Source organism: Lepisma saccharinum, chromosome 1 (assembly GCF_977018435.1).
Source record: "Lepisma saccharinum chromosome 1, izLepSacc3.1, whole genome shotgun sequence".
NCBI lineage: Eukaryota > Metazoa > Arthropoda > Insecta > Zygentoma > Lepismatidae > Lepisma > Lepisma saccharinum.
The window spans coordinates 160,635,679-160,649,525 of NC_139229.1; the positions used below are offsets into that span (position 1 = coordinate 160,635,679).

Here is a 13,847-nt window from a genome sequence, read left to right on the forward strand (position 1 = left end):
AAAGAAGGCGTGAAACGGTAAACGTTTATGTGGAAAGCGTTCTCCATAAAGACACCTTCCCTCACGGCTATTAGCACGTGCCTCCCCATACATGAGATGCATGTCTGCTAACTGCTGGGTCGTATACGCAGCCATCTGTGTAATAGCGAGCTGGAACTGCAAAGTATCGTTTTTGTTTAACACTGGCACACTGCAAAAATTGGCCGTATCACCGTACGAACACCAAAGACCAATTGTTGCAATACTTGACTTGCCCACTCCACCACGTCAACTTCTTTAAATACAACATACTAGTACTCTTCAATGCGTATGACAACCTAGAGCAAACTGCTGATCATATCACAGCACCTGCAACACATTGGGACGACTGCCGGAGAGAACCAACCTTTCGAGCTCCTCTCGTGGGTACAGCAGCCATGAAGGTCAAATGTAGACTACGAGAGCCAGACTTGCCTACGCAGCGCATTCAAAACTGGTCTCTTTTACGTCACAGTGATCGCTCGCGAACACTCTTGGTATTGCTCCCCACCCCATTTGTGTGGTGAAAGTGACATCTTCAGTTGGTGTACAGTGAAACGCACTGTCCGTGCGTAAGATATTGTAGCATTTGTTGTTTGTTGTGTGTGGGGGGATATTACGTAGTTGTCGCGTTTAAAAATACACGTTGTCGCAATCATCTGATATTGTGTTTTTCTTTCCCTCCTCCTGGTGGAGTGATGTGTCTCTCGTATGCCACATGACATGATTCTTTCATTCCTCGCATGTAACTGGGGTATGCAACAATGCTCAACTTTTCGGATTATGTGTTCCGTGCTCATGTTTTGATGTTTGAGGTCGGGATGTGTTGTCTTTAACGCTTTTCTCATTGTCACGGTCCTTCTTGATGCGTTACATACACTTTCCATGCATTGTTCTTGCTGGAAATCCCCAATTCCTTTGAGGACTCCATTGCGCATGCGTGCAGTGAACTTTTCATAGTGACTTCCAGACTGAGCACATACGATTCCTTTATGATTCCCTTGGAACCGCCTCTCTATCTGTGATAGTATTCGTCCCAGTTAGGTGTGACGTTCACTTTGTCACCTTTTGCGAGGCTCCTATCTCGGAAACGAAGCCTCATTCGTAAAAATTGAACTCTCACTTTTTGCTTGTTTTCGTGTGAGGAATCACCTCCCATGCGTTGTAAACGACCTTTAGAAACACCCTGTATACATTTGAAAGTCAACCTCTTACACTATTTTTCAACATAGTCTCCGTACAAATTGAGACACTTATCATAATGGTGCACCAGCTTATTAATTCCATCATCATAGAATTTTGCCGCCTCAGACTTGAACCACTCATTCATGACTGCCTACAGTTCTGCATCATCGTTGAAGCTCAGAATTTCGGTACTCATCTTGCACAAAACTTATGGTAGCCTAGCTTTTGCATCACCATCTCATGCAACAAACTTCGTGTAATTTGAGGAAACTAAAGCGAGAGTTCAGTAATGGTGAAGCGGCGGTTTTCACGAATCATTGCATTGATTTTCACCACCAGTTCATCAGTCACAATGCTCGGTCGGCCACTTCGCTCTACATAATGCACATTAGTGCGGCCATTTTTAAAACATATTGCACCACTGCCTCACTCCGCCTTCACTCATTACATCATTTCCGTACATCTCATAAAGTTGCCAATGGATTTCAATTGGTGTTGTGGTTTTTCGCCAACAAAAATCTAATCACTGATCACACTTCACAACTCGTAGGATTTTTTTAGTGCAGCACACATTTTAAACATTCACAGTGAACACAGCAGAAGCAACACCCACTGCATGCTACCACAGCTGGATGCGTACTGAGTGAGGGGACGCTATGACATCAAGATGGTGGTGTTAGCCCCGCCCTGCCCCTCGACCCACTTTACCAAAAAGTAAGTTACTTTCTGGATAGCCCACGTATTTTGACACATATATTACATAATAAATGTAATTATATTTTGTTTTATGTATTTGTTACTATATTATTACAACTTACTGTATTTATCAAGCATTTGCAATTTCTACAATATTTCTAAATGTTCCTGTTATCGATAAATTCATATAATAATGAATAACATATTGTGAAATATGCTGACGTAATACAGGGTGGCTCAAAAAGTCACTTAACACCCTCGGTACAAGGCCACTGCAGCGCGTAACGTGGAAATGGTGATGACCAATCGTTGCCAGGCCAAGGGGGAACCACATTGACGCCACCCGTGCGGTCGGCGGCCATCTTGATGTCCGCCATCTTGAATTCAACTTCAGAATTTTAAATGGGAAGGGGTGATATGATATATCAAATCAGGCTAGAATTTCACGAGAAATGCAATGGTGAAGGTTTTTTCGACGTATCTTTAACCAGTAAAAAGTTATGACTGAATTCTTGTAACAATTTGCTCCTTTTCGAGGTGTTAGAAAAATAACTTAAAATTTGTTTAGCGCATCGGTAACCCATCGAGATCAAAGTGATGCCTAGGGAGAGAAGTTCGCATGCCATTGCACAAGATTTTAATCGGATATATCCATGAAGAGCTGCGCATTATGAATGGTTGTCGCGAACAATTACAGTGTGATGCTTCCATTAAATGAAAAGTCCTTCACAGTGACAAGGCTAATGTTTATGTTCATAAGGAAGTTCATAAACAGAATATTCGATGCTTTTTATCTGATAAACCATTTTCGACAGATCCAAGCTGAATGGTTAGTGCTGATAAGTTAATGATTTTCAAAATCAGCATATCACAATTAGTAAAAGTTGCCTATTGAGGTTCATACTGCAGAAAAAAACTTTTCATTTGCAGAATAGTGTATTTAATAAAATCAGTTTGCTACTACAAAAGAGATTTCTAATATTTAATTCAGCCTGTTGAGCTGTAACTCTTAAAAGTTACAGTAACACAAAAGTAACCACCTTAGGTCACCATGTCAGAAATGACCAGAAAAAACAAAGGGTTTGACCTGAAAAACCAAAGGGTTCAACATTGCTGAGACCTGATTAGGGCTGCGGACAGGGATTCCAATTTCCTGAAAACTATTGTGACCGGTGACAAAAAGTAGTTTTTGCAATACGAGCCTTTAACAAAGCCACAGATATTGGTGTGGAAGAGCCAAGGGTACCCCAAAACCCAAGAAAGTTTGCTTGCAGCAGTCCCATCTGTAGGTATCAAGATGATGCTCATCACATTCTTCATTCATAGAGAATTTGTTCCCAATGGACAGATGATCACAGGGAAGTTCTACCTTCCTTGAGGTCTTGAAGCACCTGTGGGCTCAAATTCGATAGGTATAGCATGGCGACAATACTGAGAACAGAGCACATGATCCTTTTTTATTGACAATGCACCAAGTTACCGATTTGTGGTTGTCTATCAGATTTTGGCCTCCATGAGGATTGTTCTGCTTGATCATCCCTCCTATTCTTGTGATTGAAATTGAAATTGCAGCTGAAAGGGACCCAGTTCGATGCTGTTGCAGACATTCGAAGAGCTTTGACTGAGTATCGCAATTCCATTCCCGTCCAAGACTTCCAGAAGTGTTTTCACAAGCTGTATAGCCTTGCATTCAGTGTATTGAAGCACAGGGAATGTATTTTGAATAATATACACACAAGGTTGTCATTGCATGTGGGGCTCCTTCTTTCTTCCTCTAGTCCAGAAAATTGTGGGACACACCTTGTATAACCTTAAAACATTTATTAATTAATACAAGATTGGATATAAAGTAATTAATTCTTGCACTGGAGTGGATTTCCTAAAGAAGGCATAAGTCTCTACCATATTGCTGCAGCTGCAGATTTTAAAATTCAGCTACCAACGGTGCAAAAAATTTATAATGGCATGTTTATTATTCTGACAATGTTACACGTGCTACATGTTTACGCAAACATTAAAAAAAACTGTATTTGTTATTCAAAAAAAGTAATGAAAAGTTCTGTAAGCGAACTCAAAATATTAAAAATAATAATAATAATTTAGAACTGAATTTAAAAATTTGGTTGCCAGGTGAAAATTTTCAGGTGCATGGTGCTGGTAGCTATGTTTACAAGCCCCACGTGGCAGCAATTAACATGACATTTCTTCAAAAGTACACATAATATTTCAATTCTGTCTTTTTTGTTTATTTGTGTACATATGAAGGTATGACATACTCGACTTACAAAACAACATATCCATCCTTGCTATTATTAACAAGCATCATTTGAAAAAGTTGTTGAACACGTAAAATTATGTAAACCAAGGTATACTAATGTATTTTCATTGATTTGGAACAGTTGGGAGATAAAGGCTGAAAAAGAAAAAAAGAAGTGCAGGAAAAAATGTTTCCCCCCACAAAGTCTGTTAACAAGTTCAAATTTGCATTAAATTGTTAATGGCATGGGGGGGGGGGAGGTTATATCTGGAAGGGATGAAATTTTACCTTTACTTTCTTAGGACTAGTGAGGGGAAAATCACTGTTCTCCTCCCCCAACACTTCGTTAATTCGCACTCTGCATTTACCACTTAAAAAAATGTCAGTGCAAGAATTTGATGCACAACAGTAAACCACTCTCACATACAATAGGTCATGCATAATTTATTGTACATTTTTCTTATCCAACATTAAGCTTTTCTTATATCATTTCACAAATTAGTTTCTCTTGAAAAGATGACAACCTCATGATTGTGTCCCACACCGTGGCCGTGTGGTCTAAGGCATCATGCTTTGAGCTCTGGAATGTGCACAGGTTCAAGTCTCCTGGAGGAAGTGTAACAACTTTTCTCTTGAAATTTCGGCTTGTGTATGGAACTGGGGGCCACCCACCATCGTGAGAAAATTGGGGAGTCACAAATGAGTAGTGTAACCTGGTCATGGAAACCTACAAGAACGACTTGGGGTTTGTCGTGCTGACCACACATCACCTTGAAACTGGTTGGATATCTCCCACCTCAACAGGTGGGAGTTACGCAGGCAGTCGGTAGGTAAGCCCTGGCCCTTATCTCATCATTGTGAAATTGCTCTAAATGTGAGTAGATTTGTCGAACCACACCACTTTGAAGTTAATGTTCTGACCTTGAGATACAGCAGTGGTAGCTCTTTGGGAAAAACCTTACACAATTCCACTTTAATTCAAATTATAAACTTTATAATTTGTAAAAAATCACATTTGCAACACATTTTATTTATTGATTCTGTGACTGTCTTCTACATTCACAAATAACTAGTATTAACTTTATTTCTGTTTTACACAAGTTTATGAAATTAACAGGGAATCATTGAAATTAAGAACGCTGTATCAATGTCGATATTTGTTTTAAGTTGTTAGATTTTGATTCGTTTTTGTTATATGTAAGAGGCTTGATTTAAAAAAAAATGTCTTGTGTCAAAAGTTGCAAAATGAGTTTGTATCGAATGATTTAAAGTTAAATATATTTAGGAAGTTGAGTTGTGTTGTTTAATTCTTGCAACGTAAGTATAACAACATTATGGAAACCAATCTAGCGCTAAGAACTTGCAATTAAATTTTAAAATTGTGTTAAAGTCTGCTCATCCTTCGCATACAATATATATTCAGTGTGAAGTATAGTTGTAATTCAAAATATTTCAACAGTGTGAATGAATAATAAAAATATTACCTCACACAACATGCTATGAGTAAGCTTAGAAAAGCTCACAAAAATTTCTGACTTGGTGAAAAATTGTCAATTACCGTATCTAACTGCATAATCATCGCAGATTATATGCTTTTTTTTGTAAAAAAGTGGGCTACGACATTATGTGAAACTTTTTCTATTCTTTTTTTTTAAAAAAAGAAATATGATAGTCAAAATTGACACACATCATTTCTTTGTGGTAGTTTAGCAGATATTTTTCTGATCTGAGAAAAAGTTAACACATTAATTGTTATTGATTTGTGCAGTATAGTTGAAATATTACACTTGAAAAAATATACTACAGTCTTGCGAAGTACGGCCTTACAAAATTTCATCTCTTGTGTCCGAAGATTCTGAGGTTTTGTTATCTGATGCGACGATTATGCGATGAAAGGTTATAAACCAATTTTTCGTCTGAAAAAATAGGGTATAACGATTATGTGGTGAAATATGGTAATCCAAGGGGAAATAAAAAAATAAGGTTCTCACAATGCATATTTTTTGTTACATCCCAGATCGAGAGCTGCTTCGTTGTTGAGAGGAACTTTATACCTTGACGTCTATGTAGCACAAGTTTCCGCTTTCAGTTAAATATTCATCCTGAATAATTCATATTCAAAATGGCTACTGCACTGTCTGTGCTGACACAAGAGGGAGTGCGGTCAATGGGCAAAAGAGACATCACCAATAGAAATTCATCATGAACTTCATTCTGTTTGTGGTCCAAGCGTGATGACTGTGCACTATTTGTGTAAGTTGTGTCAGGGAATTAGTGGTGGTCAAGTGAGTATGAGATGAGTAAAGGAGCGGACAATGTGTTCTCTGCAATTGAGGAGGCTTTGTGAGCTAATAGACGAGTGTCACTTAACGAGTTGGAAGAACAGTTTAATCTCTTACATGACATAGTATTGGATTAAAAAAAAAACGTAAAGGTAAAGTGCTCCCCTGTGCATAGCACCACACCATGAAGGCGTATAGGGGGTGTGGGGGTAACGCCACACCCTTTCTTGATCCGGTCATAAGTGGGGGTGATGTGATCAGCATCATGCCCCTGACCGCCTTTACCCCCCAGGGTTTCCCCCAGGTACCCATGTTATTCAACGCTGGGTGGGCACTGGGGCCGCTTCCATCGTTAGAAAAGTTCCCGGATTTGAACCGGATATTGTTTAAAAATGTTTAGAATACAGAATAGGTTGTTTCAGGTGGGTCCCTCAACAACTGATAAATTACCACAAGAGAAACCGTATCCCTCACAAATATCCTTTGCTTTAATAAGCATAGTGAGAATTTTCTTCAACAGATAACACTGATAAACAAGCCGTAGATATCTGACATGATGTTGACATTTTCTAATGCAGTTTTTCATTCTGATATCAAATCTGAAAACCGTTTTGCACTATCACGTCAGGTTTTGATGATATCGACAAAATTTTATTTTTCATGCAATACCGTTCCTCAAAAACAAAATTGTCGTTTTTAGTTATTTTTCGTGCAACACCAAATTTTTTTACGTCGTTTGTGAACACAGTTATACTTAATGTAATACGTCGAAATATTTTCGAGATCGCATTACTATACTTTCATTTGTTTCTTTTTTATTTTGAGTGACAGTAGATTATGGCATCCAGAGGTTGCATAATTTCACCAGATCTATTTTGCTACGTGTGCGGCTATCTAACAGAAATCCCATCGGAAGACTTTTACAAAGTTTCTTAAGAAAGCATATGAACTATACTTTGATTCGAAGGTAGATAGTGGTAAGTCGTGGGCACCACAGTTCATATGTTTGACATGTGCACGCAACTTGCGCGGTTGGATAAGGAAGGCGAAGAAGTACTGCTGCTTCATCTGCGAGTGGGATAGCAGAGATAGGAAGCACCACTGCATAAAGGATTGAATTTAAATTTTAAATTTTGGGTGCGTCAGCACTAAGACTATTTTGCACCCGTCACATTATTCGGGGTCCAGCCTCTTATCGTTACACATATCAACTTTAACGTTGCATAACTAAAAGCATGAAATATAAAATATTAAAATCTTCTGACTTTCGTTAAAAGCTGAGGCTGTAAAGGAGCACTCATCACAAATAAGGACAAAACACAGGACAACACAAACAAAGATATACTGGCCATGGGGCCAGTCACCAGAGCCTCGTTAGTCTGCAGTCCAGGGTGTACTATGTGGAAGTGAGGTTTACTATTGGGTGCACTATGTGGAAGGAGCACCCCTTACACCCCACTACATAAAGAAGAATTGGCTGATCAGAGATAGAATGCAGCCATGAAGTAAAAATGTCCGTGTGCTGTTGGTTGAGAGTGAAAAAGTTATCATGGCACCGGTTCATTTGAAGCTGGGACTCATGAAGAATTTCGTGAAGGCAATAGACAATGACTCAGAGGCTTTTCGGTACCTGTGCAACAAGTTTCCGGAGTTGAGTTATGCGAATGTGAAAGAAGGTGTGTTCATAGCTCCACAAATAAGGAAGATCATTGCTGACAGCCCCTTCCAAGACTTAGTGGGTGGCACTGAAAGAGATTCATGGGTGGCATTCAAGTCAGTCGTAGCCAATTTCCTTGGAAATTATAAATCTGCTGACTATGTGAATGTTGTGCAGAAGTGCATTAGTGCGTACAGAAGACAGCTGGGTTGCAACATGTCCCTCAAAATTCATCTCCTCGACTCACATCTTGACTTCTTCTCCGAGAACCTAGGTTCAGTCAGCGACGAACATGGTGAACATTTTCATCAGGACATATCGGTGATGGAATCGCGCTATCAGTATCGATGGAGTGCAGCAATGTAGGCTGACTACTGTTGGAGGCTTCAGCGCGACATGCCAAATGCTCAGCACAAACGCAACTCTACAGCCAAGAAATTCAAACCAAAGACCTTAAATTAAGGAAGTATTTTCTATATGTATGTATTTTATATGTGTATTATACCTTCAACTAGATGTTACTATATAGTATATGTGTCATGTGATGCATTTTCATTATTTTCTTAGCTAAAGCCATGTTCAATAGTACTCTATGTAGCAAAAAGTCCTCTAGTGAAACCTACGTCTGTGAGTTGTTTGCTTTGATACAATGTTAAACATATATAAATGGTTGATGTCGTATATCTCAAGAATGGTGGGTGTTACAGACAAGTGGTTTGCATATTTTGAATCAGCATGTTTCAATTGTCTTAGAACGCGTGTTGGATACCAAGATATCCGCCAAAATTATTTTTTTGTTAATCAGTGTAATTACTGGAGATAAAACATGAGTGTACCAGTATTGTCCTGATGCAAAAGCATAATCCGTGGTGTGGAAGCATCCAGGATCTTCCACTGTCAAAAAGGTCAAGACATCACCCAACACTAGCAAACTGATGGTGACTGTGTTTTGGGGATATGCATGGCGTGCTTCTAGTGGAGTTTTGTTCTCCCATGCTACTACTTATCAATCAACACTTACGGAACTGAAGAGAGCTGTTCAAAGCAAGAGACCGCACTCTTCAGACAAAGGGGTGTTCATGTTGCATGGCAATGCCAGACTGCATACCACTAAGGTGACAGTGTATCTTCTACAATCAATATTGGTGTTTGGAAATTCTTGCACACCCACACCCCTACATCCTGGATCTGGCTCCATCCGTTTTTCATTAAAATGAAGTATCATTGTCATGGCATGAATTTCGAATAATTGGATGACATCAAGCATGAGGTGCAAACATGGCTTCGTGGTCAAGATCCCATCTTCTATCAACAGGGGTTTGACAAATGGATTTCCCACCTAGACAAGGGACTCAACAGAGAAGGTGACTACATTCATAAATAGTGTAAGGATGTACATGTACAAATTTCCGTTAAAATAGTACACAATAAGTACAAGGGTTTGGATCCTTATTCTTAGAAAAGAAAAAAGTACCAGAAGGATAACAATATTGGAATTTGTAGAGTTCAGTCTAAGTAGTATAACATGCATTGCATTGTCAATTATAGTTCTTGCAATTATGTAGGTTACCACTTTCCACATATCTGCATCACTTTCCACTTTTCTGAGGACCCTTAGCATTTTGGGTTAAAACATCAACGTATTTTACATATTTTAATGATTACAGGTAGACTACATGTTTTCCTTTTTGAATTTTTTTTGTGATGCAAATTGCATGAATTTTTTTCTTTGTAAAAATATTGGGACATCATTTTCTTCTCAATTACAGCAGAAAGATCCTTCATACAATCTTCCATGCGGGTGTGTGTGCTAGTTGTCTCTTCAGCTTGAAAAATGGTAAACGTGCCAAAATATGGCATCAATTTCCATGGAAGTATCCTAAGATGTGACTGATCTCTGTTGACACTTGGAATTACCTTTTCACTTTCCTCAGATTGAATGGTTAAAGGGATGGACAGAAAAGTCATGCTTCTGATTGTAATGAACAACGTCATGGAACAAGGAATAAGTTAGGATCTTGTCTTCAATAATATTTTCTTATATACGAGGACAGATCGAAAAGTCTTTCCCCCAATTTAATTTTCAGCCAAAATAATAAACATGCAGGGAAATCAAAATATTGGAATTGTTCTATGTACCTTCCACTATTTTTTCACAGTCACCACGTGGACATGTTGAGTACTACAACCATCTTTGCAAACTGACAGCAGTTCAGTGCTGCAGAGCAGTTGAGAGTTAATGCTGGGCCATTCCAAGAAAACCTATTGCATTGAATGCATATCTTGGTTTCTCACACACACTAGTATTTCAGCTGGAAAAAAAAATAGGGGCAAAGATTTTTTGATTTGCCCTCGTACTATACATACATGCACATTTATTTACATCTTTCTGCCTGGTGAATGGCATGGTGCTAACGTCACCACCTTGTTTTGATTTGATTTATTTTTACTTTGCTTTCCTGCCACTCTTGGCTAATCACAAAGATAAGAATGAGGGATGCCTATCTCCCACAGAGGTTGGCTGATAACGCCTTGTAATCAAGGGTCCTGGATTCAATACCTGGTGGAGGCGCAAAGGGGTTGGGTTCACACTTTGAACAGTAGGCCAAGTCCCAATTATCCTATCTGTGCGTAAAGAGGACTTGAAACACACTGACTTCATCCACACCTATTGAAATGTAAATCTGTAACTGCAATATTTCACCATCTCCCCTCACGGTTCTCTTTCTTCATTACTTGGTGAATTCATCTATAAGCCCTTATGTCCTTCCATTCTATTCATGTTTAAATATAGGGGACCCCAATTTTACACTTTACCTTTCTGATCCCAATTAAGCAAAATGTTATCGAATTTTATCACATTCCCTGGAGAAATGTATAATTGATGTTCTACAGTATTTACATCAATATAAAATCAAGCATATTACCATAAAGAGGTACTTACCTCAGCAGACTCCAGATCTTTGTTGTACGACTTAGGAGGATATCTCATAGCTTTCACACTTTGATTGTGGATATCAAGGCAGAAAGTGATTCGTTGATGGAAAGCCAGCTGCGGCTCTCTGGTGCAATAGATGTCTGTTGTCTCCTTGCTCTGCATGTAGCTGCGCTCATGATCCAAGGTAGCTTCAATCACTCCATCTCGAATTGCCTACAACCAAAGTATATGCATTTATTTCTCTTATCTGATGCACCCAAAAAAAAAAAAAAAAGAAACAGTCATAAGCATGTAAACAAAAAATATTTGTTGTACAGTTGATGTTCCGCATAGCGAATTTAATTAGTTTAACGAATAATTTCGAGGGACCATTGCCTTCATTAACAAAGGTTATGGAATCTCGGATGTAAATGATCATCATCTCTGTCCCAGATGCGATAACCTTTGTTAATGAAGCCAGTTGTCCTTCGAAATGAATCTGAAAAAATTACATTTGCAATGTGGAAATACAAAACATCACCTGTACAATACTAAAACCACATTTAGCATGCTTACCATGAAAAAATATTTAGGTTACTTATCAATTTTGTTTGCATTCCCTGAGAGATGGGGAGGGAGAGATAGAGAGAGAGATTAAATTACTATTAATTGTTTATCTCTCTCTCCAATCTCCCTCCCTTTCTCTCTCGTTATTTTTCACTTTGTACTATCTTTCTCTGCTTACACATCTCACACCATATTCTCTTCAACATTTAATGTGTCCATACAAATCAAAGCATCAAGTATATGTGCCTCTTTGAGAGTTTCTTAGCGCATATACATTCACACTGATAATAATATATAGGGTTCCGAAAGAAACATCAAATGTGAGCTTACACACTGTAATGCTCATTTCTTATGCTTTTTAAAGGCATGAGGTTCATTTTCTTGCCATACTTTATCATAAAGTGATGCTACATCAAGTGCAAAATGAGAAATAAACTCTTAAAATATAAAAATTTCGAGTTAGTTTACTGAACTATCCTGCAAGTTAAATCTTAAACTTTGATTAATCTTGCTGCAATATTTTGGATGAAAAATTGACTTTTTACACAAGAATAAACTTAATAACACTTCACATTGGGAAAATGAGAGATAAGGTAGTAAATACAGAGAAACTAGTACTCACTTTTTCCGCAAACCTGTTTTTTCATAGTTACCTTAAAAAGTGAGAGCTAAAAATGAAACAAGAAAACATAACCCGGTGAACCAAAAAATAAAATCAGTTTTCTCTAATTTTAGCAAATGGCTCAACATTAATGACTGCTGGTGTCTAAAATCCGACAAACCAAGCAGTTTGTAATTATGCACAAGGGAAAGAAAAAGAAGAAGAAAAAAGGGAAACGCATACTAGACAGTGACTCGTACAGTATCATCGCAAAGGACTCCACAGACAGGTACAATAGAGTAGTGAAAAATGCAGTGAAATCCAGTGTTATACTCAGAACAAAACTACAAATTCCTTCTAAACACCCACCCTTCACCTGTCATTGCAGGGGTTCCCAAACTTTTTCGATTCACAGCACTCTTAGTGTTTCAAGATTTATCCACGGCACCTAAGTCAGAATGTAGGCCTATTTAACACTTGCAACGCTCAGTTATTGTCGTTAGGTTGCTTGCTCTAAGTTTAAAAATAACACATATTTCAAATTCAGAAACATTTTACAAGTAAAAAGTACTAAATAAGCACATATTTGGAACAATCATATCATTGATTGAATATATTTTGGAACATTTCACGGTGCCCCTGTAAGCCAGCCACAGGACCCCAGGGTCCATGGCGTACACTTTGGGATTCACTGGCTTATGGCATCCCCAAGACACACAAACCCCTACCATCTCACCACATATACAAAACCCTTCTCCCATACAACATCAAAGTAGTGCACAAACCTAATGCCAAAATAGCTGACAAACTGAACAAACACAAACGGTACTTCCTCTCTCCCCCCTTTATAACCCAGGTGTATATGATGCAGAATGTGACTGCTAGGCACATTACATTGGCAGGTCCATCACATCTACCAATGTAAGAATTAAACACCTACCTGATGCAAAAAAAGCCCAACCCCACATCAAATACAATAGCCATAAAATCCAAGAGGTGTGTGTCAAGCGCACAGCCCACATACTCATAGACACCAAAATCAACGAAATGCATGCCATCATGCACTAACAATCGATAGTGGACAAGCACAGAACACTTGGATTCCCCATCTACAACAGATAACGCAGGGCAATAGCAGAAGACACGCATGCAGACGGGCAGTTGACAACCGCACCAGAGAACTAAAAAACAATAGAAGCATGCCAAGCAACAGTGCAACTAGTTCCAATGAGGATGGTGGCAGGAGCCACTGGATTAATAGGACTATGAAAAACAGTTCTGCAGAAAAAGTAAGTACTAGTTTTTCTGTATTTAATAACACCAATAACTACATAAAATAATCTAAATACACATGTAGTGAAGTTTTTATACTTGAATAGCCTAATTTAATTTGCTCAGAAATTTTGTTTCTTATTAAAAGGGCACAATTTTCCCTTCAGTCACTGTACTCTTATGAGAATAACCCAGGTGTCTTCCTTAGTATTATGATATTTTCGGAGACCTCTATTTCAAATCAAGATTTTAAGACAACACTACACTATCAGACTTCATGAAGCAAGAGATTCTTATGGTTTTGACTCCCTTGCATTTCACACAAGTGAATGGAAAGAATTTTTTATCTTGTGTAATACATAGTTTTCACCACTGTAAACTTTAATGGCATTTTC

The 13,847-nt window shown here is 38.4% G+C and overlaps 1 protein-coding gene across 1 annotated transcript in view; it reads right to left on the minus strand.

Annotated features, from left to right (window-relative positions):
• Rpn3 (regulatory particle non-ATPase 3) overlaps positions 1–13,847 on the minus strand; it is a 48,169-nt gene that overhangs the window by 13,746 nt on the left and 20,576 nt on the right. The window contains exon 10 of the mRNA XM_083141273.1: positions 11,040–11,246. Coding sequence (XP_082997399.1) covers positions 11,040–11,246 — 207 coding nt within the window. The remainder of the gene's footprint in view (positions 1–11,039; positions 11,247–13,847) is intronic.